Source organism: Callithrix jacchus, chromosome 9 (genome assembly GCF_049354715.1).
Source record: "Callithrix jacchus isolate 240 chromosome 9, calJac240_pri, whole genome shotgun sequence".
NCBI lineage: Eukaryota > Metazoa > Chordata > Mammalia > Primates > Cebidae > Callithrix > Callithrix jacchus.
The window spans coordinates 64,731,711-64,758,203 of record NC_133510.1 but is presented as its reverse complement, the minus strand read 5'-3'; the positions used below and the strand labels follow the sequence as shown (position 1 = coordinate 64,758,203).

At 40.9% G+C, this 26,493-nt stretch overlaps 1 protein-coding gene across 3 annotated transcripts in view; it reads left to right on the top strand.

The window, feature by feature from the left end:
- MUCL1 (mucin like 1) overlaps window positions 1-26,493 on the top strand; it is a 265,658-nt gene that overhangs the window by 201,044 nt on the left and 38,121 nt on the right. The window contains exon 1 of one of the 3 annotated variants that reach the window (XM_054238462.2): window positions 21,732-21,801. The exons of the other annotated variants lie outside the window; for them this stretch is intronic. Within the exon in view, the coding sequence (XP_054094437.1) occupies window positions 21,768-21,801 (34 nt within the window). The 5' untranslated portion in view covers window positions 21,732-21,767. Of the gene's footprint in view, window positions 1-21,731; window positions 21,802-26,493 lie in introns of those variants that run through there. 3 annotated transcript variants of the gene reach the window in all.

Below are 26,493 nucleotides of genomic sequence, written 5' to 3'. Positions count from 1 at the left end.
GGCATCCTTTAATACAGTTTTCAAGGGAAATGCTTCCAGCTTTTACCCATTCAGTATGATGTTGATTATGGGTTTGTCACTGATGGCTCTCTTTATTTTGAAGTATTTTCTTCAATGTCTAGTTTATTGAAGGTTTTTAACATGAAGGGATGTTACATTTTATCTTAAGTCTTTTTTGCATCTATTGAGATCATCATGGATTTTTTTGTTCTGTTTATGTGATGAGTCATATTTATTGATTTATGTATGCTGAACCAACCTTGCATCCCATGGATAAAGCCTACTTGATCATTGTGGATTTGCTTTTTGATGTGTTGCTGGATTCAGTTTGCAAGTATTTTGTTGAGGACTTTTGCAACTATGTTTATCAAATATATTGACCTGAGGGCTTCATTTTTTGTTGTCTCTCTGCCAGATTTTGTTGTCAGGATGATACTGGCCTCATAGGGAAGAATCCCTTCTCCTTAATTTTTTGGAATAATTTCAGTAGAAATGGCACCAGCTCTTTTTTGTGCATCTGGTAGAATTTGGCTGTAAATCCATTTTGTCTTGAGCTTTTGTTGGTTGGTAAGCTTTTCATTACTGATCCAATTACAGAACTCACTATTGGTCTGTTTGGGAATTCAGTTTCTTCCTGGTTCAGTATTGTTAGGTTGTGTTCAGGAATGTATCAGTTTCTTCTAAATTTTCTAGTTCATGTGCATAGAGGTGTTCCCAGTAGTCTCTGAAGGGTAATGACAAAGGATACATTAATTAATAAATATCTTATTAATTATTTTTTCTCAGAGAATAAACTTATGGGTTTGTTGATCTTTTGTATGGTTTTTTATGTTTAAATTTCATTCAGTTCAGCTCTGATTTTCATTATTACTTGTCTTCTCCTAGCTTTGGAGTTGGTTTTCTCTTGCCTCTGTAGTTCTTCTAGTTAGATGTTAGATTGTTAAATTGACATCTTTCTAACTTTTTGATGCGGGCATCCAGTGCTATTAACTTCCCTCTTAATACTGCCTTAGCTGTGTCCCAGATTTTCTGGTATGTTGTATCATTGTTCTCATTAGTTTCAAAGTATTTCTTAATTTCTGCCTTAATTTCATTGTTTACCCAAAAATCATTCAGGAACAGATTGTTTAATTTTTGTGTACTTTGAGTGATTTTTAAAAAGATTTTTTTTCTTATGTTTGTCTGGCTGAGTTAATTTGGAGAAGCAGTCTTTGAGCTCTGAGTTTTTTTTCCTCAGCTTGGTTGATTCTGCTGTTAATACTTGTGATTATATTATGAAATTCTTGTAGTGAGTTTTTCAACTCTATCAGAGCAGTTTGGTTCTTTCTTAAAATGGCCATTTTATCTTCTAACTCCCATCTCATTTTATTAAGTTCCTTAGATTCCCTGGATTAGATTTCAACTTCCTCTTGAATCTTGATGATCTCTGTTCCTATTTGTATTCTGAATTCTATGTCTATCATTTCAGTTATTTCAGCATGGTTAAGAACCATTGATGCGGAACTAGGGTAGCCATTTGAAGGTAAAAAGACAGTCTAGCTTCATGAGTTACTAGAGTTCTTGCACTGGTTCTTTATCAACTCTGTGTGCTAATGTCCCTTTACTCTTTGAAGTTGTTTACCTTTGGATAGGGTGTTTTCTTTTATCTTCTTTTATGTCGTTGGGGGTTTTATTGTGTTATAAAGTAAGCTCAGTCAACTGGCTTTGATTCTGGGTTATTTCAGGTGGCCAAGGCTCAGCTCAGTGCTCCTGGGCTGCACACTCTAAATCTGGGATCTGAAACCAGGTCCCTGGCTTTGTTCTCTGGCCCCTCAGGGTTAGAAACTTGCTGCACTGGAAGGACTGAGGTGTTCCTGGTTCACTGGCCTCAGCACTACAATGAGAGGTGCTGGCCAAAACACTTCATTGGGGCAGTGGCAGCAGGAGCTGTTCTTGCTCATGAGTGTCAGCAGCCTCAATGATGTGGTGGGGGTTCACATGCATTGGCTGGGGTGGGGTGCTGATGAGAGTCTTTGCCTTGGTTTTCACAGGTGCTGTATACTGGAGAAATATTTTTGTGTTATATTTTGGGCTGCAATCCAGTAGGCGTTGATTAAGAATGTTAGCCTACCAGCAGGTAGGCTGAACTCTGCTGCATGAACCTTCAGTATTTTGGCAGATAGGCAGTAGTGCTCTGTGGTGGCAGGGGAGAGAGATGATCCCCCTCACATAATCTGCTCCTGAGTCTTGGAGGAGCCCTCTCCAATCACTGGCTCTATGCCTGTATTTCTTTTGTTGCTTGTTCTGGTTCACTGGGCTCCCGCAGGCAGGGTCTGGGGTTGGCAGACAGGCTGTATCTTTGCCAGGTCAGCTTTGCAGAGGGAGGCACACCCCACTCCTCCACCAGCCTGGGCATTTTACCTATCTCAGTGATTCCAGACGGAGGGCTCTTGCTGTTTGAGTTCTGCCCAAGCCAGCAAGTCCTGCTTGGCTAGGAGCTGCAGGAGTCGTGGGGTCACCTAATCTGCTGCCCAGGTGTTTCCTAAGGGAACACAGGGTTGAGCCTGAACATAGGTTTCAGTCAGAAGCCATAGTGGTAGGGGTTGCCTACCCCTACCATCTGTGTGTTTCCTTAGACAACAGGAGGGTGTGGTCACCAGCCGAGTTCAGATGTGATATAGTTTGGCTGTGTCCCCACCTAAATCACATCTTGAATTGTAGTTTCCATAATCTCTATGTTGTGGGAGGGACCCTGTGGGAGGTAATTGAGTCATGGGGGCAGTTACCCTCATGCAGTTCTCATGAGATCTGATGGTTTTATAAGCAGCTTTTCCCCCTTTTGCTTGGCACTTATCCTTGCTGTCACCATGTGAAAAAGGACGTGTTTGCTTCCCCTTCCACCATGATTATAAGTTTTCTGAGATCTCCTCAGCCATGCTGAACTGTGAGTCAATTAAACCTATTTTCTTTATAAATTACCCAGTCTGAGGTATATCTTTATTAGCAGCATGAGAATGGACTAATACAAGATGGAAGTGGGACTGCTAGGCTGGAAGCTCTAGTAGGCATTGCCCACTTGGCTATTGGTGGTGGATGTGGGTATTTCACCCTCCCTGTGGTCTGGGTGCTTCCTAGGACAACAGGAGACTGCACCTACCAGCTGAGTTCAGACAGAAGTGAGACCTAGCTTCTGTCTGAACTGGAAGCTCTATCAAGCATTGCCCGCCTGGGTACCTGTGGTGAGCCTGGGTGGAGTTTCTCACCCTGCTGTTTGGGTGATCCCTGGGACAACAAGAGGCTGTGCCCACTGGTTGAGTTCAGACAAAAGTGGGACCACTGGGCTGGAAGCTCCAGCAGGCATTGCTTGCCGGGTTCCAGTGATGCGGGTGGGTAGAGTTGCCCACCCTGCTGTCCAGATGTCTCCTGGGACAACAGGAGACAGCAGCTGCCAGCCAAGTTAAGATACAGGTGGGATTGTTGGGCCAGAAGCTGGTGCTGAGCCTTGTCTGGTGAGGGGGAGAGAATAATCTTACTTTTCCTGGGTACTACGACTATATCCTCTATTGAGGCTATGGAGCTAGTAGTCTGTTTGTTCTGAATTCCAAGGCTTATAGAAGTCCCCTTGGACTTGAGAGTTGCCTCCATAAAATATTTTGGTAGCTCTCTGGCTTAGTTTAGAAGCACAGTGAGGGGAAATGTGTGTGTGTGTGTGTGTGTGTGTGTGTGTGTGTGCGCGCGCGCGCGCGCACGCCAGCAGGGAGATTCTCCCATTCCTAGTCTTGCACAGGTCCCTGTGGAGAGTGTGAATTCCTCAGGGGCTCCTGGCTCCTCACTGATCCCAGATAGGCTACTGCCCAGCTTTGCTTCTTCTGCATTCTGTGCTTGCCAGCTGCCTTGATGGATCCTCATATGGTTTCTTAGGTGATCTTCTTCTAGCATCACTGTTTGCTAGCCCCCTACCCCTTTGTTTCCCCTGTTCATGAGAGTGGCACACATGAGCTGCTTCTAGTCCACCATCTTCACTCCCCCAGAGGGCCACTGACATTTTCATCACCGCCTTTCCTCACAGCTCCAGAGGTAAAAAAAACTGCCCTGATTTCAAACAATATGGTTTATTTTGGTCAGTTTTTAATGCTCTTGGAGTTGAATATTGTATTTAATACATGCTTTTATGTCTGGCTTCTTTCAGCCAACATTAATTTATTAGTTTTATTTACATTTTTATGCGTAGCTGTAGTAAACTTATTTTCATTCTGTATAGTATTTTATTACTTGAGTATATTACATGTCATTTACCGATACTGTTGTTGAGTGACATTTGGGTTGCTTCCTGTTTTGGGGAGTTGGATGAAAATCCAAATTGGATGTTGGAAAAAAAGGACAGTTGCTTGAATGTGTGCGTATGTGTTGTGCAGGCCGAGGGTTTGGAGTCTGGGAGCATGTAAAAGAGACAAACGTAATAGCAGGTCACAGTGGAAAGGAGGAAGAGGAAACACGTCCAAGGCAAAGATGTCTTTTCGTTGACTATGGGGTCTTGGTCTTACCTGGTGCACAAGATTCAATAACTAAAGGGGGCAAAAAAGTTTGGAGGAAATAAAGTTGACTGAAACAATTGAAGTTGCTGATGTAATATTTCATTACCTTTTCTTATATGTCATGCGGACACAGCTAGGAGAGATTAAAGCTGGGAGGTAATCTAAACCCAAAGTTTCTAATGGGACTTTTCTCTGAACATGTAATTTTCCATGCTCCATACAAGTCCTGGCTTCTACAAGGCCAACTTCTGTGTCCACATGGTTTGATACGGTCTGGTTTTGGACTTGAGGCCTCAGTGCTACTCTCCATGGCTTCTCTTTTCTCTGGGCTTCAGTTTGAATTTCCTTTCAGGCCTTTGTCTCACATTCAAATTGGGAAAACAAACAAATCTGTTCTAAATTAGTGTGTGTGTCGGTGACCAGTGTTTGAAATCTTTGGGTAAAATTGGGTATTGGGAGTAGGTGTGTCTATTAAGTAAGTAGTCTTAGTCATACATTTTTTCTTAAAAAATATAGAAGCTGTAACAGGAAATGTAGCAATATTTTTGAATTGAAACACTATGATTCACTACAAGTTGTTAAAGTGATCAAAACTAGAAAACACAATAGATAAACGAGAAATGAATATTTGAAGAAGCCAATAACTGAATAGGAAATCCAAGTGGTCAATAAATCTATGCAAACTACTTAGTTATCCAAGCACTAACCTAGTTTTTGAAGAAATACACAATAAGGTAATGAATAATACTTGTATGGTTTGGAAAATATTAAAATTAAAATAATATTTACTGCTGGAAGAGCTAGATGAATAGATATGGTGCCATGCATTGCTGATGTAAGATTTTTAAATAGTCCTTTAGTTGATAGTCTAATTTATTATACTCCCTTTTGGCAAGGCATTAAAAAGAAAACCTTTAGTAACTGATAGTAGATTAAAAAGCATGCCAATTAATTCATAGTTTGTAATGACAAGATTTTGGAAATGTTCTAAATTCCTTTCAGCATGAGAATTACTGAATAAAGCATGACATATCCATACCTATGAGATATAAGACAGCCATATGAGTGTTCTAGATCTATAGCACTGAGCCATATTTCTGAGATGAAGTGCTGAGAGCATGAAAAAAACAGAGATTATAATATAATATATCATCTTTATAAAACTTCTTGTACACACACATATGTAACATGCTCATTTGCCTATGATGATTTGAAATCAGAAAAAATTATGAAGCAATGAACATTAGCTCATAACTTTTTCTTTATTGTGGTAATGGTTAGAAATAGAGGAAAAGGGATATAATTTTACCAGTCCCACTTCTGAAAAGTAAAAAAAGAAAAAGAAAGTTGTCCAAAGTGAAAATGTCATCTGTAATATAGTTTGATTTAAATACAATTTTATATGTGTGTGCAAGTATACAAAAGAATATTGAAATCATTAGTATAATAATAATGGTGGTCTTCATGTAAAATTTCTGGTGATTTTCATTTTCTTTCATATTATATCCATTTGAATTTTATAGTGATAATATGTTATACATATAATTAGAAAAGTATAGCTATTTTAATTGATAAAAAGAATCAAAGCATCAGACCTGAAGAGACTTGGAATTGAAATTTGAGGGTTAAGAGCTAGACACATACTATTGTAACTCTTAGTAAGACTATTCTTGGGCAGCTTTGTTATAATAACAGGGATAGATATCTTTGATATTGTAATAATCTTTCCATAAAGAGAAACAGTTATTTAAAAAATCTTTAAGATAAAATATTCATTAGAACCAAATATTTCTTTCCTTCTATATCAGAAATTATACATATAAACTGGCAAAATTGTTCATTCAGTATATTCGTTATATTTGGTTCTACATAAAATATGTTACAAAAAATGACAGATGCCACAAAATGTAAGAATTTAAAAGATATTGGCAAGTTCTCAGTCTAGTTTTGTTATCTTACCTCTAGTAAATATGTCTAGCAATTTTAACAAAAATTGTGCTCTCTGTTCTCTGACTGCACTTTAACTATTTATTTGTATGTAATACATTATATAAAACGAAATGCTTTTACTGCAATGAAAGGCTATTGCTGGAGTGGATTCAAAATGGTGCAGTAAGAACAACTCAGGATTGCAGCCCTCAGTGAACACGCAGAGGGTGATTCAAAGCCGCATTTCCAGATGGATCTTTGTTGCCCACAGAACGGGGAAATTCCCAGGTGTAGGAGAGACATGGGATGCCAGGGCAGCTGTTTTGGCTGGAGCGGCCGCTTTGGATGGCGCGACAGCGCAGCGGCACTCTGCAACACTCCGCACAAAACACACTGGTCTGGGTGCTCTGTTAAACTGGCAATCTGAGATTTGGGAGGGCAAATTAGCATATCCATCTGATTAAATGGGACTTGGACAGTGAGCCAGACAAGGAGATTCCTGGGAAGTGGCATTTGAGCCAGTGCAGTGGGTCACTGCACGGGAAATCACATAGACCCCAGTGCCCTAACAGGAGGTGACTGAAACACCTGGGAGAGAGCCAACTGTTCAACTTGAAAAAAAAAAAAAAGGCACTCTGAGGCAGGGAGCCAGGTGAGCAGGCTTGGTGGGTTTCACCCCCAGAGGGAAAAACAAAATGGTGATTCGAAACGCTCCAGGTGGAGAGTTTCACTGCAGGCACAGCTGAACCCAGGATGGTGCAGCTCGGTGGTGGAGGGGCGTCCGCCATTACTGAGGCAATCTGCCCCTACTGAGGTACACTCCCATTGCTGACACAGCCTGCCATTGCCGAGGCAACCCGCCATAACAGAGAGACTCCATCACAGGGCGGAGCCCGTGGCAGCAGGATGGAGACCGCGGCTGCAGGGCAGAGCTCACAGCAACAGGGTGGACCCCACGCCAGCAGGGCGGAGCCTCGTCAGGCAAATAGTGACTAGACTGCCTCCTAGCTGGGCAGGATAGTGCAACGGACACTCGTAAAGAAAGCCCCACCTCCTGAGACAGAGCATCTGAGGAAAAAAAGGGGTTTTATGAGTCCTGCTGCAGCAGACTTAAATGCAGCAGCCTAACAGCCCTAAATAACAACGGAGCTCACAGCTCAGCACTTGAGCTCCTATAAAGTACAGACCATCTCCTCAAGCAGCTCCCTGAGCCCTGTATATCCAAAGAGTCACCTCAAAAAGGACTGATCAGACTGACATTTGGCGGGCATCATTCTGGGACAAAGATAGTAGAAGAAACTGGTAGCATTCCTCACTGATCTGCAGCTGCTACAGGTGTACCCCAGACAAGCAGGGCCTGAAGTGGACCTCAGCAGTCATACAGTGGAGGGGCTAGACTGGTAGAAGAAAAACCAATTAACAGAAATACCTCATCATCAACAATCTGGGGGTTCACTCAGAGAATCAATTGAAAAGTCAGCAACTACTCAGATGACAGGTGGATAAATCCACAAAAATGGGAAGAAACCAGCGCAAAAAGGAGGAAAACACCCAAAATCAGAACACCTCACCTCCTACAAAGGACCAAAACTCCTCACCAGCAAGAGAACAAAGCTGGATGGAGAATGACTGTGATGAAATGATGGAATTAGACTTCAGAAGGTGGATAATGAGAAACTTCCGTGAGCTAAAAGAACATGTTCTAAATCAATGCAAAGAAACTAAAAACCTTGAAATAGGATTTGAAAAAAGATTCAAGGAAATGATAACAAGAACAGATAACTTAGAGAGGAATATGAATGAACTGAAGGAGCTGAAAAACACAACACGAGAACTTCGCGAAGCATGCACAAGTTTCAACAGCCGAATTGACCAAGCAGAAGAAAGAATATCAGAAGTCGAAGATCAACTCAGTGAAATAAAACAAGAAACAAAGATTAAAGAAAAAAATGCAAAAAGGAATGAACAAAGACTCCAAGAAATGTGGAACTATCTGAAGAGACCTAACCTACATTTGATAGGTATACCAGAAGGTGACAAAGAGAACAAATTCAAGCTGGAAAATACTCTTCAGGATATTATCCAGTAAAATTTCCCCAACCTAGCAAGGCAGGCCAACACTCAAATCCAGGAAATACAGAGAACACCACAAAGATACTCTGCAAGAAGAGCAACCCCAAGGCACATAATCATCAGATTCACCAGGGTTGAAATGAAGGAGAAAATACTAAGGGCAGCCAGAGAGAAAGGTCGGGCCACGCACAAAGGGAAGCCCATCAGACGCGCAGCAGATCTCTCGGCAGAAATTCTACAAGCCAGAAGAGAGTGGGGGCCAATATTCAACATCCTTAAAGAAAAGAACTTTCAACCTAGAATTACATATCCAGCCAAACTGAGCTTCATAAGTGAAGGAAAAATAAAATCCTTTGTGAACAAGCAAGTACTCAGAGATTTTGTCACCACCAGGCCTGCTTTACAAGAGCTCCTGAAAGAGGCACTACACATAGAAAGGAACAACCAGTACCAGCCATTCCAAAAACACTCTAAATGCTAAAGAGCATCAACAAAATGAAGAATCTACATCAACTAATGGGAAAAACAGCCAGCTACCATCAAAATGGCAGTATCAAATTCACATATAACAATATCAACCCTAAATGTAAATGGGCTAAATGCACCAATCAAAAGACACAGACTGACAAATTGGATAAAAAACCAAAACGCATCAGTGTGCTGTATCCAGGAAACCCATCTCACATGCAAGGATACACAAAGGATCAAAATAAAGAAAGGGAGGAAGATTTACAAAGCAAATGGAGAGCAAAAAAAAAAAAAAAAGCAGGAGTTGCAATTCTCATCTCTGATAAAATAGACTTTAAAGCAACAAGGATCAAAAGAGACAAAGAAGGTCATTACATAATGGTAAAGGGATCAATACAACAAGAAGAGCTAATGATCCTAAATATATATGGACCCAATACAGGAGCACCCAGAAATATAAGGCAAGTTCTTAATGACTTTCAAAGAGACTTAGACTCCCACACAATAATAGTGGGAGACTTTAACACTCCACTGTCAATATTAGGCAGATCAACCAGACAGAAAATCAACAAGGATATCCAGGGCTTGAACTCAGACCTGGAACAAGCAAACCTGATAGACATTTACAGAACTCTCCACCCCAAATCCACAGAATATACATTCTTCTCAGCACCACATCACACCTACTCTAAAATTGACCAAATAATTGGAAGTAAAACACTCCTCAGCAAATGCAAAACAACTGAAATCATAACAAAAAGTCTCTCAGACCATAGTGCAATCAAGTTAGAACTCAGAATTCAGAAACCAACCCAGAACCGCACAGCTTCATGGAAACTGAACAACTGGCTCTTGAATGTTGACTGGATAAACAATGAAATGAAGGCAGAAATAAAGAAGTTCTTCAAAACCAACAAGAATGAAGACACAACATACCAGAATCTCTGGGACACATTTAAAGCAGTCTCCAGAGGAAGATATACAGCAATAAGTGCCCATATGAGAAGAGTGGAGGGATCCAAAATCGACACCCTATCATCAAAATTGAAAGAGCTAGAGGAGCAAGATCAAAAAAACTCAAAACCTAGCAGAAGACAAGAAATAACTAAGATCAGAGCTGAACTGAAGGAGATTGAGACACGAAAAACCCTCCAAAAAATCAATAAATCCAAGAGCTGTTTTTTTGAAAAGATCAACAAAATAGACAGACCACTAGCCAAATTGATTAAAAAGAAAAGAGAGAACAACCAAATAGATGCAATAAAAAATGATAAAGGGGAAATCACCACAGATTCCACAGAAATTCAAACCATCATCAGAGAATATTACAAACAACTCTATGCACATAAACTAGTAAACCTGGAAGAAATGGATAAATTCCTGGAAACCTGTGTCCTCCCAAGCCTAAACCAGGGGGAAGCCAAAAGTATGAATAGACCAATAACAAGGTCTGAAGTTGAGGCAGCAATTAAGAGCCTACCACACACAAAAAAAGCCCAGGTCCAGATGGGTTCACAGCCGAATTCTACCAGGCACACAAAGAGGAGCTGGTACCATTCCTTCTGAAACTATTACAAATAATCCAAAAAGAGGGAATACTTCCCAAATCATTTTATGAGACCAACATCATCCTGTTACCAAAAGCCGGCAGAGACCCAACAAGAAAAGAACATTTCAGGCCAATATCCACGATGAACATAGATGCAAAAATCTTCAATAAAATATTGGCAAGCCGATTGCAACAGCACATCAAAAAACTTATCCATCATGATCAAGTAGGGTTCATCCTGGGGATGCAAGTCTGGTTCAACATACGCAAGTCTATAAACATAATTCACCACATAAACAGAACCAAAAACAAAAACCACATGATTATCTCAATTGACGCAGAGAAGGCATTTGACAAAATTCAACAGCCCTTTATGCTAAAAACCCTCAATAAACTCGGTATCAATGGAATGTATCTCAAAATAATAAAAGCTATTTATGACAAACCAACAGCCAATATCATACTGAATGGGCAAAAACTGGAAGCATTCCCTTTGAAATCCGGCACTAGACAAGGATGCCCTCTTTCACCACTTCTATTCAATATAGTGCTGGAAGTTCTAGCCAGAGCAATCAGGCAAGAAAAAGAAATAAAGGGTATTCAAATAGGAAAGGTGGAAGCCAAATTGTCTCTATTTTCAGACGACATGATAGTATACCTAGAAGACCCCATCGTCTCAGCCCAAAAACTCCTTCAACTGATAAGGAACTTCAGCAAAGTCTCAGGATATAAAATCAATGTGCAAAAATCACAAGCATTCCCATACACCAATAACAGACTTAAAGAGAGCCAAATCAAGAACGAATTGCCATTCACAATTGCTACAAAAAGAGTAAAATACCTAGGAATACAACTCACAAGGAATGTAAGGGACCTCTTCAGGGAAAACTACAAACCACTGCTCAACAAAATAAGAGAGGACACAAACAGATGGATAAACATTCCATGTTCATGGTTAGGAAGAATTAATATCATGAAAATGGCTATACTGCCCAAAGTAATTTACAGAATCAACGCTATCCGCATCAAGCTACCATTGACTTTCTTCACAGAACTGGAAAAAAAACCACCATGAACTTCATATGGAACCAAAAGAGAGCCCGCATAGCCAAGTCAATTCTAAGCAAAAAGAACACAGCGGGGGGCATCACACTACTGGATTTCAAACTATACTACAAGGCTACAGTAATCAAAACAGCATGGTACTGGTGCCAAAACAGAGATATAGACCAATGGAACAAAACAGAGGCATCGGAGGCAACACAACATATCTACAACTATACAATCTTTGATAAACCTGACAAAAACAAGCAATGGGGAAAAGATTCCCTGTTTAATAAATGGTGTTGGGAAAACTGGCTAGCCATGTGCAGAAAGCAGAAACTGGACCCCTTCCTGACACCTTACACTAAAATTCACTCCAGATGGATTAAAGACTTAAACATAAGACCTGGCACCATAAAAACCCTAGAAGAAAATCTAGGCAAAATCATTCAGGACATAGGAGTAGGCAAGGACTTCATGACCAAAACACCAAAAGCATTGGCAATGAAAGCCAAAATAGACAAATGGGACCTAATCAAACTCCACAGCTTCTGCAATGCAAAAGAAACAGTCACTAGAGTGAATTGGCAACCAATAGGATGGGAAAAAATTTTTGCAGTTTACCCATCTGACAAAGGGCTGATATCCAGAATCTACAAAGAACTCAAACAGATTTACAGGAAAAAAACAAGCCCATTCAAAAATGGGCAAAGGATATGAACAGACACTTTACAAAAGAAGACATACATGAGACCAACAAACATGAAAAATTGCTCCTCATCACTGGTCATTAGAGAGATGCAAATCAAAATCACATTGAGATACAATCTCATGCCAGTTAGAATGGCGATCATTAAAAAATCTGGAGACAACAGATGCTGGAGAGGATGTGGAGAAATAGGAACACTTTTACACTGTTGGTGGGAGTGTAAATTAGTTCAACCATTGTGGAAGACAGTGTGGTGATTCCTCAAGGCCTTAGAAACAGAAATTTCGTTTGACCCAGCAATCCCATTACTGGGTATATATCCAAAGGACTATAAATCGTTCTGCTATAAGGACACATGCACACGAATGTTCACTGCAGCACTGTTTACAATAGCAGAGACCTGGAACCAACCCAAATGCCCATCGATGATAGACTGGATTGGGAAAATGTGGCACACATACACTATGGAATATTATGCAGCAATCAAAAATGATGAGTTCATGTCATTTGTAGGGACATGGATGAATCTGGAGAACATCATTCTCAGCAAACTGACACAAGAACAGAAAATGAAATACCACATATTCTTGCTCATAGGCGGGTGATGACAAATGAGAACACATAGACACAGGGAAGGGAGTGCTAAACACTGGTGGCTATTGGGGGGAATAGGGGAGGGCCAGTGGGAGGGGGAGCTGGGGAGGGATAGCCTGGGGAGAAATGCCAAATGTGGGTGAAGGGGAGGAAGGCAGCAAACCACACTGCCATGTGTGTACCTATGCAACTCTCTTGCATGTTCTGCACATGTACCCCAAAACCTAAAATGAAATAAAAAAAAGATAGGCTATTGCTAATAACAGTATTTGGAGATCATAAAAATTCCAGTACATACATACAGAGAAACAACGCCTATAGACACTTTGTTTATGTCTTATTTTGAAATCCAGTGACATCAGAAAGTGAAAGTTGAGCTGCTCTGTGTATTTGTGGGAGAAGCTGAAGCTCTGTGTGACGGTTAATTTTATGTGTCAGCCTGACTGGGAAAGGAATGTCCAGATAGGTGGTAAAATGTTATTTCTGGTAGTGTCTGCTAGGGCCTTTCTGGAAGATATTAGCACTTGCATCAGTAGACTGAGTAGAGAAGATCCACTACTACCAATGTGGGTTTCATCCAATCCACTGGAACTCAAATAGAACAAAAAGGTGGAGGAAAGGCTTATTCTCTTTCTCCTTCTTGAGTGGGGACATTCATCCTCTCTTACACTTGGAGACTGGCGCTCTCCCACTTGCATTGTCAGGTTCTCAGGCCTTTGGCCTCAGACAGGTAGCTAGCACCATTGGCTTCCTTGGTTCTCAGGTCTTTGGGCTCAGACTGAATTACATAACTGGTTTTCCTGGTTCACCAGCGTGCCGCTGCATACTGTAGGACTTCTTGGTCTCCATAATCTCATTAGCCAATTTCTGTAACAGATATCCACCTATATATATGTATATATTCTATTGGTTCTGTTTCTTTGGCGAACGCTGCCTAATACATCCTACTCCCTTAAATGTTTCTTCTCACACCTGAGAATCTTAAAGGATTTCTAAGGATTACCAGTAGTTTCTGCAGCTTAGTTAGGAAACTCTTGCTTTTGTTAATGCCTTAAGTTTAGATATGAGGAGTCTGAGGCAAAAAATAGCCCCTTACCTCTGTGAATTTCAGTACCTCAATGCCTAACATGGTAGAGGGTACTTAGTAGGCCCAAGTTCATGGTTATACCTTTGATCACTGATACATTTTGCCGGCCATTTTGCTTGAGAGGACTGTGTGGAGTTGGAGGCAAGGTTAACTCCACTTATACAGGAATATTATTCTCTTCCTTCTCTACGTGCTTTAAAAAGTTTTATAGTTTAATGAGTCATACATAAATCTGTGATCCAGTCTGAGTTATTTTTAAAATAAGGTATGAGGTTTAGATTGATGTTTGTTTTTTTGCCTAAGCATGTCCAACTGCTCCAGCACCAGTTTTTGAAAAGGCTGTCTCTTCCACATTGAAATGCTTTTGCACTTCTGTCAAAAAGCAATTGTGCATTTTTTTGAGGGTCTATTTTTGGGTTTCCTGTTCTGGTCCACAGATCTATGTCTTTATTCTTATTCCAATACCACGATGTCTTAATATAGCTATATAGTAAGCCTTAATATTCAGTAGAATGATTACTTCTACTTTATTCCTCTTTTTAAGATTGTTTTAGCTATTCCATGTCCTATGTTTCTCCATATAAATTTATAATAAGCTAACCTATGACCACAGAATCTTTACTGGCATTTTGATAGGAGTTGTATTAAACTTGGATATCACTTTGGGGGAAAATTGATATGTTTACTATGTTGAGTTTCCGAATCCATGAACATGACATGTTTCTCTATATTTAGGTCTTCTTTGATTTGTTTTAACATCTTGTGATTTTCAGCATATAGTTACATGTTTTATTAAGCAGGATTTATGTATAAACATACCTAAATATTTGATTTTTGGGGTAATGATTATATATGATGTTGTGTTTTTAATTTTTGTTTTCATAGTTTTGTTATTAGTACATAGATATGTAATTTATCTTTGTATATTAATCTTGTATCCTGTGACCTTGCTTAACTCATTTATTAGTTCTAGGAGGTTTTTTTATGGATTTATTGGGATTTTTCATATGTAAAATTATGCCATCTGTAAATAGGGAGAGTTTTATTATCTTCTTTCCAATTTAGACTTTTTATTCATTTTTCTTGTTTATTACAGTGGGTAGAATTTCTATTACCATGTTGAATGAGAGGGTAAAAGAGGACATCTTTGTCTTGTTCCTGATCGCAGGGGGAAATAACTCAGTTTTTCACCATTAATTATGATGTTAATGTAGGTTTTTCAATGGTCTTTATTAAGTTGAGGAAGTTCCTCTTATACCCAGAGTTAGCCAAACTGAGGTTAAGGACACAGTCTTCCAGACTGGCAAGTCTGCTCAAGACTTCTTACCCCAGTTGCAAGGAGCTAGGGTTCAACTGCAAAGTTAGAAGAGAGAATCTACACAAGACCACACTCACTTCTGACAGCACCTGCAAACTTAGGGTATTTCTAAAACAATCCTCCGTTTTTATAATTCATTAAAATTATAATGGAAAGAACTCACCAAAACATGTATTCATGGTCACATTTATTATAAGGAAAGGACATGTTACACAAAGCGAAGGGACACACAGGGCAGAGTCTGGGAGTGTTCCAAATGTACAACTTGCATTATCTTCAGGATGTATTACCCTCCTTGATGTTGATGTGTGACAATATCCATAGAGTATTGTCAACCAGGGAGGCCCACATGAGTTGTGGTGTCCTTCAAAAAGCTTTTACTAAGGCTTCATTACGTAGGCATGACAGATTGATTTATTGGCCATGTGGTTGAATTCAGTCTCTAAGTTAACCTGACAAAGCCTCCATGGTAAATCATATGGTTGCTCTTTCTGGCAGGACCAGCCTCCGCTTAATACTACTGGGAGTGGCTAGGGGGTCACATGAATAACAATGACACTTCTATCCACCTGGGAAATTCCAAGGGTTTAATGTTACCTCCAAGAAGTTACGGACAAAGGCCAATTCTCTCTTTGGGCAATTCCTTACTATGTACCTGCAGTGATCCTGAAGGCATCACTCTCATGAATGAAGTAATGTTATTATTACAGGATTGGGTTTGTTATGATGGTGGGTTGTTACGAAAGTGATTTCAGTCCTCTCTTGTTCTCTTGCTCCATCTCCAGCCATGGGATAATGCAGCACAAAGGCCCTGCCAGATGCCAGTACCATGCTCTTGGATTTCTCAGCCTCCAGAACTATGAGTGAAGTAAACATCTGTTTATTATAAATTACCCAGTCTGTGGTCTTCTGCTAAAACCAAATGGATTAAGACAGAACATTAGTACTGAGAGTGGGGTTATTGCTCTAACAATTTTCTGGAAATGTGGAAGTGGCTTTGGAACTGGGTAATGGGTAGAGGCTGGAAGAATTTGGGGGAGCAGGCTAGAAAGCCTAGCTTGCCATAAATGGAGTATTAAGGGGAATTCTGGCGAGTGCTCAGAATAAGAGGAGAGCTGTAGGGAAAGTATGAAGCAGAGATTATTTAAGTGGTCATGATCAGAATGTTGGTAGAAATATATGCTCAGTAAAGTCCATTTTGAAGAAGTCTCAGGCAGGAAAGAGGACTCTCTTATTGGAAACTTGAGTAAAGGCCATTCTCTTTATGAAGTGGCAAATAACATGGCTGAATTAAGTCCTTGCTCTAGGGCTCTATGGAAGGCAGAATTTAAGAGAGATAAAGAAGCATACCTGGCAGAAAAAAATTTCTAAGCAAAATATTGAAGGAGCCGTGTGGCTACCTTTAACCACATACAATAAGATACAAGATAAAAAATTACTTAAAGACAGAATTTATAATTTAAAAAGAACAGTTTCAGGCTGGCCACATGAAGAATAAAAAGGCATGTTCAGAAGAAAAAAATCAAGGGTGTAACCAAGTGACAGTTTATTAAGGATATTAGTACAGATAAAATAAATGATCAAGACAATGGCAGAATGACCCTACAGGCATTTCAGAGATCCTCCAGGCTGCCCCTTCTATCACAGACCCAGAGAACTAAGAGGGCAGATGGTTTTGAGGAATAGGCCCGGGATGCTCTCTATGGTTTGCTGCCCAGAGCCATCTCAGGTCTCTGCTCCCCACTTCCCACATTCCTGTGCAGTGCTCCTCAGCCACCCTAGCAATGGCTCAAGCAGGCCTGGGTTCAGCTCACTCTGCCACTTTGGAAAGTATAAACTGTAAATCTTGGTGGTGTTCACGTGTTGCAAATTTTGAAGGCATGCAGAATGCAAGAGTTGTGGGGGTATAGCTTCCTCCTCTTACACTTCAAAGGATGTAGTGGACAGCCTGGGGTCTTGAGCAGAGACTTGTCGCAGGGATGGAGCCATCATAGAGGGCCCTTACTAGGCTAATGTTGAGTGGAAATGTGGGGTCACAGCCAGTACAGAGAGTCGCCATTAGGGCAATGCTTAGTGGAGCTGTGGGAGTGTGACTACTGAGATCTCAGGGCTGTAGAACCAACAGCTTGCAACATCAGCCTGGGAGAGCTGCAGGAATGAGATTCCAACCCTTGAGAGCTGCTGGGCGGACTGAGCCTAAGCAAAGATAGGGGTGTGGCTGCCTAAGGCCTTGGGGGCCCAACTCCCACCCCAGTTTATCAGGATGTGGGACATGAAGTCATATAAGACTATTTTGGAGCTTTAGGACTTAATACTGTTTTCTTTCTATTGGGTTTTGGACTTACTTGGGACCTCTTTCTTCTTGCCTATTCCTCCCTTTTGGAAGGGGAATGTCAATCCTCTGCCTGTTCCACCATTGTACTTTGGAAACATGTTAGTTTCATAGCTCACAGCTGGAGGGGAATTTGCCTAGGGATAAATTGTGCCTTTTTTCTTTCTTTTGAGACAGGGTCTCATTTTGTCACCCAGGCTGGAGTGAAGTGGCCTGAACATGGCTTACTGCAGTCTTGATCTCTTGGGCTCAAGTGATCCTCCTGCGTCATCCTCCAGTATAGCTGGGACCACAGGCACATGCCACCACACCCAGCTAATCTTTTAATTCTTTGCAGACACAGGGTTTTTTTACTTTGTTGCTCAGGCTGGTCTTGAACTCTTGTGCTCAAGCAAGTCTCTTGCCTAGGCCTCCCAAAGTGGTGGGATTACAGGTGTGAGTCATGCTAAATTGTGCCTTGAGTCTCACCCATATCTCATTTAGATTAAACTCTGGACTTTCGAGTTGCTGATGGAACAAGTTAAGACTTGTTCTACTGAGATGAGATAAATGTACTTTTTACTTGAAAAATAGCACCATATAATTCTAACACTACTTTATCAAACTTCAATAAGAGCAATTTCAGCATCAATGAATGAACAGTAGCTAAATGAGAGATCAATCAAAAGTGCTTTAAATGGAGCAGGGAATTCTGGACCTGGCTACAGGGAAAACAGAATTAAAACAGCAGGTGCTCTGGATCCAAGCCCTCACATCGTGACCCACCTTTCTTCTGGGGTCCCTGGTAGCCCATAGTTCCCCTGGCACTTCCAGTATCTGTGAGTTGTGGGCAGAGCCCCAGGAGCCAGAGGGCCACAGGAAAAGCTGAAACTTGGCCTCGCAGTCAGCTGGCTCCTGCCTGTGGTGGTCATTTTCTTTCTGGAGCACCTGGAGTCCTCTCTCACCCTGGGATGTCTTCTCATAGGATCTTCCCCTGAAAATTGGAAATGTCTTTCTTCAATTCCTGGGACAGATCTTGGGCCATCTTGTTGTAGTGGTCGTGGGTCTGAAAAATGTGGTTCAAGTTTTCTCGCACTGTGTGAAGTCTCTGGTCGAGGTCCAGGTAGTAAATGTCCTCCTCCCCATTGTGTGTTCTTGGTGCTGTTGAGGCAAAGTGGGAAGTGTCAGCTGCATCTTGAAGAGCTCCCTCTCCAGCTGTGCCCTTGCACCCTGCAGAGAGGCCTGCTCACTGAGCAGACTGGACTCGTGCTGTGAATTCTTTACTTTCTTTGGATTTCTTCCTACAATTGCACGTTTGCTTCTCCAGTCTCCCCCTCAGGACATTTGAAGGACACACCTAAGTCACCATTGTCATCCACATTCTTCAGAGGGACTTGTGGCCAGGATGCTGGGAGACCATTATGTCTTGCTTACTCGTTCCCCTCCTTTGCCAAGTCCCCGTCCTTCTCATGGTCTTTACCACCTTCCAGCAGATGCAGGATGCTCTGCAGGTTGTGGGCCAGAGAGGTCAGGTGCCTCACTCCAATATTTGTGGCCTGTTTCATTTCTGCCTTGGCCTGCTTCAGCCTTTTCTTCTTCTCCCTCTTTACCTGCAAGTATTGCTTCCATCTTGCAATTTCTTGGTCACATAGCTCTGCAGGTTGCCAGCAGTCATTGCCATTATTCAAATTATCCATGGTTTGCCCCAGAAGATTTCCACTGTGCTGTGAAGTGTGTGACACTTGTTTTACATCAGTCACTTGGGGAAGTTCAGGAGGCTTGCTTTTTGTGCTTTTTTCAGAAGCTCACCTAGGTCCTGAAGGGAAGACCTGTTCATTTCATTCAGAAACCTCAAGCAGAGGGTTTGGAGCAATCAAGGACTGGCCTCAGCATAGTGGATGTGAGGCCACCACCGGTCTGGGATGCTGGCCCCATCTTGGCCCTGGCCTTCCCGTGAACCTCCCCCTGGGCTGAACCTCTTCTGTCCAGCTTTTCTTTTCTTCTCACAGTATGTTATCTTTTGCCCATAAAGGCCACCACAGCAGTGCATGCCTGGATCACCCAGGGGACCTAAAGGGTAACTGGCACTAGTCCCAGGATGCTATATATCACTAGTACTGCTGCCCACAGGTGGGCCAGCAGCAGTTAAGTAGGCATTTCATGGTGGGCAGCAGGCCAACCATGGCTCCTGAGGGTTTCACAGCTCTGCTTCCACTTGCCAGTGGCCTGTGGGCCACAACTGACCACTCAGAACCCGGTAGAGTGTTCTTTCTCTAACATAAACAAGGACCCACCAAACAGGGTAGACTGTCCATTGGGCTGGGGGGAGGAGAGGCACCTTATGTTCTAGAAAACGATGTCCCTGATTTTGCTGAGTAAATAGAAAGTGACATTGCTTATGCAATGCCTTGAGGGAGTGGAAAGAGCTCATGGCAGCCCCTAGCTCAGGCTACTCCGGGCTCCACGCCAACCTACAGCACAGATAGAGGGTCAAAGAAGGGCCATGCTATTGATCCGGTTTCACATACAATTCTCTTGGTGCAGTGTGGTGACCTGTCCTTGGTAAGGCTCATTATCCTGATTTCACATTTCCTTCTGCTGCAGGGAAGCCTACTTTTGCCTACAAAGAGTCTGTCTATCTTGCTAGGTTGAGCTCCTTGAAGAAGGGATCATGTTTTCTTCATCTCTATGTTCCCAGAGGCTAGCCAATGCCCAGGATACGCTAGAGGCTCCATCATTGTCTTGTTTCGTTTTTGACTCTACTCTCACTCAGGACATGTCACTTTCCCCTCTTGACTTCCATATGAAGATTTGTGAATAAGAGTAAGTGGCTAAAAGCCCCTCTTATTAGCTTTAAGATCCTTCCGATATAGAGAGAACTCAGAACAGAACCAGAAGCTAAGGAATGATGAATAGATCATTTTCCCTGGCATGATGGGTAGGATCTATAGATCTGGCTATTAGGGTGATAGCTTGCCCCTTGAATTTGGCCCTGATTTTCAAATCAGACTCAAGAATGATCTTTAGAATTGGCAGTTTTGTGATTTAAGACTTTGTTATTGACAACAGCTTCTGGAAATGTTTTTCACGGAGAATATGGGGCTTCTTTGGACAAATTGGGTGGATGCAGACTCTGTCTGCTAGACAGCCACTGTCTGGGCCACATCATGTCTGCTGCATCCCGCTCCTCTACAGAGGTTTCTTCAGACATTATAGTGTGTCTGACCCTGTCATTTGTCACAGTTGTAGAAACAACCGAGAACCTGAAACTCCTGGGATAAGTGCCTGCCACCAAATCCTGTCCCCTTGCAGGCATATCTATAAGGTGCACCTGTGATCTGGCCCTCTCTTTGCAGGAAGACAGACCATGGGAACTTCCAGAAGCATGTTGCCTTGAACACCACAGTCTGTGTGAACAGCAGGACCAAAGTTGTGAGAGTTGCCATGATGGTGAGGGCTGAGAGCAGGACAGTTGCATTAGAAGGGCAGCATCCTAGCTTTCCTTGATAAGCTGAGTGACTTGGCCTCTGTCTCCCCATTGGAACTGCCATCTTATTGCCAGTTCCCAGAGGAGCACTGTGAACTCTTCCCCAGGACCTATTTCTTGGCTTCCCTTTACCTCAACTTCCGCTGGGCTGTGGTGGCAGCTTCTCTGGCCTTGCAGGGGAGTGGGCACAGGAAGGGGAGGGTTAGCTGATGAGCTTGAGGTCAGTGAGTGGTCTGCTCTGGCTGGGGCACCTCCTTGGGCCTGCCCTGGCCGGCTCCAGGGCTTCCCGTATTCTACCTCTGGGATCCTCAGGCTGCATCCTGCTGGCACTGTGTCTTCCACCTACTCCTGGATGTATTTTGTATGTGAAAAGAACATGAGTTTTGGGGACCCAGGGTTGGTATGCTATGGTTTGAATGTCCCCTCCAAAACTTATGTTGAAATTTGATTGCTTTTGGGATAGTACTGCAAAGTGGGACTGTTAAGAGGGTTGTTAGGCCAAGGGGCTCTGCCTTTATGAATAGATTAATGTCATTGTCATGGAAATGGGTTCATCACTGCAAGAGTGAATGGTCATAAAAGCGAGTTCAGCTCTTTTTTGCCCTCTCACTTGCTCCCTCTTTTGCCCTCTGTCATTGTTCCTGGGAGGATGCAGCATGAAGGCCCTTACCAGATGCTAGTGCCATGCTCTTGGACTTCCCAGCCTCTAGAACCACAGGTCAGATAAATTTCTATTCATTTTAAATTATTCAGTCTGTGGCATTCTGTTATAGCAACATTAAATGAACTAAGACAACACCTATGTTCTTAGTTTTATGAGAATTTTGATCTTGATTAGATATTGAATTTTGTCAAATGATTTTGCTGCATCAACTGATGTGATCATATGATTTTTCTCATTTAGCCTGTTGATGAGGGGGATTACATTGATTGAATTTTGAATGCTGTACCAACCTTGCATACCTGGTATAAACACCACTTGGTATTGATATAGGAATTAAAAAAAAATTATTTAGGCAGATAGTGAGTGTAAGGAAGTCCTCAGTAAGGCTTTCCTTTTAATGAAAAGCAGCCCCCAAATCACTTTCATTTCTAACAAAGAGCAGCCAGTAATATTGAGCTACAGACCTGGACAAGTAAGCTGGAAGCTTGCATGGGTGAATGATGGCAGTTGTGTCAACTGGAAAGGGGCTACCTGGGGGCTAGGCATGTCCAAAATGATGGTTCCATCTTCCCTTTTCCTTGCCAAACATGTGTGCTGTCAGGAGCAGACAACATAGTGCTGACCAGGCAAAGACACCATTTGCATAATATTGGGGTGGGGTGGGGTGGCCAGCTTCTCCTTGTGCTATGTAAACGTCACACCTTATCCAATCAATCTTTGGGGCCTATGTAAATCAGACACCACCTCCTCAAGCCTGTCTATAAAACCCTGTGCACTCCACTGTGGGCTGGAGGTCCCACTGGGTGCCCCTCTCTCTGGCAGGAGAGAGAGAGCTAATCTCCTTTTTCTTTCTTTTCCCTATTACATCTCCACTCCTAAACCCACTTCTTGGGCACCTGTGTACTCAATCTCCTTGGCACGAGACGACAAACCTCGGGTATTTACTCCAGACAAACGACGCTGCTTCAGTATGATATATGATTCTCTTTATATGGTTTGGATTTGATTTGCTAATACTTTATTGATAATTTTTGCATCATGAGAAATATTAATTTTTATTTTTTACTTTAGCTTTTATTACACTGCCTTTGCCTGGATTTAGCATCAGAGCAATACTGACTTCATAAAATGAGTCAAGAAGTGTTTCCACACCTCATATATTCTGGAAGAGATTATGTAAAATTGTTGATAATATCTTTAAATGTTTGGTAGAATTCTCCAGTGAAACCATTTGGACATGGAGACATCTTTAAAGGAGATTTTAAATTATGAATTCATTTTATTTAATTGCTATGGCCTTATTTAGATTACTTATTTAATCTTAAGTTTGGGTAGTTCGTGTTTTTAAGGAATTGGTCTAATTCTTCCAAGTTGTCAAATTTATGAGCATAAGGCTTTTCATAGTATATTCTCTTATTAACCTTTTATTTATTTATTTTCTATTTTATTGTATTTTATGTGTGCATATGTATGTATACCTTTTAAACTTCCCTTCTAATGTCTGCCTTTTAATTGGCATATTTGGCCAATTACATTTATGGTAATTACAATTAAATCTGTCATTTTATGACTTGTTTTCTATTTGTTTTCTCTGTTTCTTGTTCCTTTATCTCCTTTTTCTTTTCCGTAGATTACTTGAATGTATTTTAGAATTTTATCTTGATTTATTTATTGTAGTTTCCAGTATATCTCTTTGGAGTTTTCTTAGTGGTTGCTTTGGGTATTACAATATGCATATGTGACTTACCATAGTCTAACAGAATCAACATTTTACCACTTTGAGTAAAGTGCAGAAATCTTATTTCCATTTAGGTCTCTTTACTACTTTTCTTGAGTATCAGACGGTGTTATATGTATTTTAGTCATCTAGTATGATTTATAGTATGTATGAAGAGAAGGATGGTCTATTTTATGTACCCATATTTCTGCTCTTTCCATTGTTCTTCCTTCTTGATGCTCCAAGAGTTTTTTCTTTTATCAATAGCTTTTTGTTTGAAGAAACTTCTTAAGGATAGGTAAGCCTGCTAGTAACTTTTTTTTCTTTATCTGAGAATGTCTCCTTTATTCCTGAAGAACTGTTTTGCTGGCTATAGAGTTTATAGTTGATGGTTCTTTTTTTTTAGCACTTGAAAAATGTTCCTCTTTCTGTCCTAGCCTTCATAGTTTAGTTTCAGGTGAAAAATTATTTAGTGTGTGTCTTTTTCCCTTATAGATAATGTGTCATTTCTCCCCAGCTGCTTTTAAAGTTTTGCTTTGTTTTCAAAATTTTAATTAAAATGTACCTTGACATGGATTTTTAAAAAGATTTATACTATTTGGAGTTTGCTCGGTTTCTTTAATCTCTAGTTTTATGTCTTTACCCAATTTTAGAAAGTTTTGTCTTTATTTGTTTGAATATGCTTTAAGATCCACTTTCTTTCTCCTCTCCTTCTTGAACACAAGTGATGTGAATACTGGATCTTTACTTATTGCCCTATTCTCACAAGGCTTAGTTCTTTTCTTTCAGTCTATTTTCTGCCTGTTGTTCAGATTGGATAAATTCTATTGATTTGCCCAGAAGTTCCCTGATTTTGTGCTCTGTCATTTCCACTCTGCTATTGAGCCCATACACTGAATTTTTCATGTGTTGTTGTATTTTCTAGTTCCATAATTTAAATTCAATTTTTTATAACCTAATTTTTTGCTAATATTTATTTTTCTTCATTTGTGTTAGAAAAATTTTTATTTTTTGAAACATTTTCATGATGGCTTCTTTAATATCCTTGTCAGATAATTCCAACATCTGATTCCTCTCAGTACTGGCATCAATGAATTGTCTTTTCTCATTCATGATGTGATTGTTCTGGTTCTTGGTATTATGATGACTTTTAATTGTATGCTAGATAGTTTTACTATTATGTTAGGAGACTCTGGTTCCTATTTAAATCTTTTATTTTAGCAGATGGTCACTCTGTTTAGGTGTTGCACACAGATTCTGTTTTATTTTTGTGAGTTGTGGTTCTACTCACAAAAATTTGTGAGTTTGGAAATTACATTGAATTTCCAAAGCCGTTGAAGAGCTGTTTTGGTTTTCTTGGTTCTTTGGTACTGCTGTGGCTCCTTCTAGGTCCTGCTGGCACTTTCTCAGGCCAGTCTGCCTGGTACTTGTAAGTTGGGGAAGAGGGTCTCTGGTCTGTGGGGACAAAGAAACTTCTAGGCTACTTGTTGTGGAAAGATTCCCCTTGATGTTGTCTCCCAAATACATGGTCTTTTAATAGCAGAAGAGAGTCTCAGGACTAACAGAAACAAAAGCACAGGTGACCCAGGTGATTGTGTAGAAGGATTCTCTCTTCACTCTTCACTGTGAGGTACAAAGAGATTTTTACTAAGTTGTGATGTTGACTGTGGTGGAGTATTTCTTGTTGCTGTTCCCTGGATGTCAAGTGTCTCTTGGTTGCATGGATTCTCAGGTCTGAAAGGAAAGGAGAGCACTTTTCCTGGCTACTGATTATCAGTGGGGATTCCAACAGATTTTTATTGCCAGACCCAACTGGTATTTTTGGGATATTTGGGGGGCTTGGACACCATCTATTGCTAGGTTTGAGACTGGGAATCTTTAGGCCTGGGTCACCTTTTTCTGTTGGATGACAGGTGAATGTCCTAAGATGCCTTGACACTATATTCCTTCTCCAGCAATGTGGTCTCTAACCTGTCTAGCTTTCCCTTTTTTCCCATTTCAGAGTTAATTGTCTTTTGGTGCCTCTTCTATTATTTCTAGGGGTTACAGTTGTATTTAGCAGGGAGGAGTAGAGAACAATTGTACATCGTATTGTCTGAACTGCAAACTTCTATACCATCTGTTAATCTTTCCATGTTTTTCCTCAGAATGTGTTTATTGAGCACTGTATTATGCCCTGATATACATTAGTTTAAAAAGAAATATATAATCTCTTCTGTCAGTTCTGACTCCTTGCTGCTTCTTACATTCTGATGGTAGCTCTGTCTCTCATGCAGAGGTAAGGTTATCTAAGATGTGATGTTCAACCTGTATTCTTGAGTTTACAGATCATTCTCTCAGGATATCCATGTGCCTTGCTCAATTTATCTGATGGAGACCTGCTACCACCTCTTGATAATTCCAGTGTCTGCAGTTGCCTGACAAATTCTCCTGTGAAAAAAGGAAGAGACTTGTTCAGTGTTGCTCCAAAGGGCACATACCACCCAGCAAGTGGGCTTTATAAAGTGAGTTTTTCCTTCTTTTTTTTTTTTTTTCTGAAAAAGAAGAAACTTTAAGTTACCAGAGTCATCCAGATGCAGACAATGCTTTTTTGTAACAGGTAAAAAATTCTCTACCTGTTTAGGTGTCTCAGGAAATGTAGGGCAGCCATTTCTCTGTCAAGCACAACATAGAAGATATTTTACCTTGATGAGGGCTGTTTATGGTTATGATATGGACATGCCATCTCATAGTTGGCCATCCTGGTGTGTTGTAGCAACTTGAATCATTCTTCCTCTCCTCTTCCAGTGAAGGGCATGTTACTTATATTATGGCGCAAAGCTCGATCTTAGCTATTGCAGAGAGACTAGAAACATTGGAAGGAGTTTTCAATGTTCTTTTTCCTCTTCCTGGGATACAGTTCCTCTAGATACTGCATGGTAAATTCCAACTTCTTCAAGTCTTTGTTCAAATGTCACCTGATCAGTAAGGCTTGCTTTAGCCACTCTAATCATCCATTCTTCCTATTTATTTTTTTCTATATTATTTTT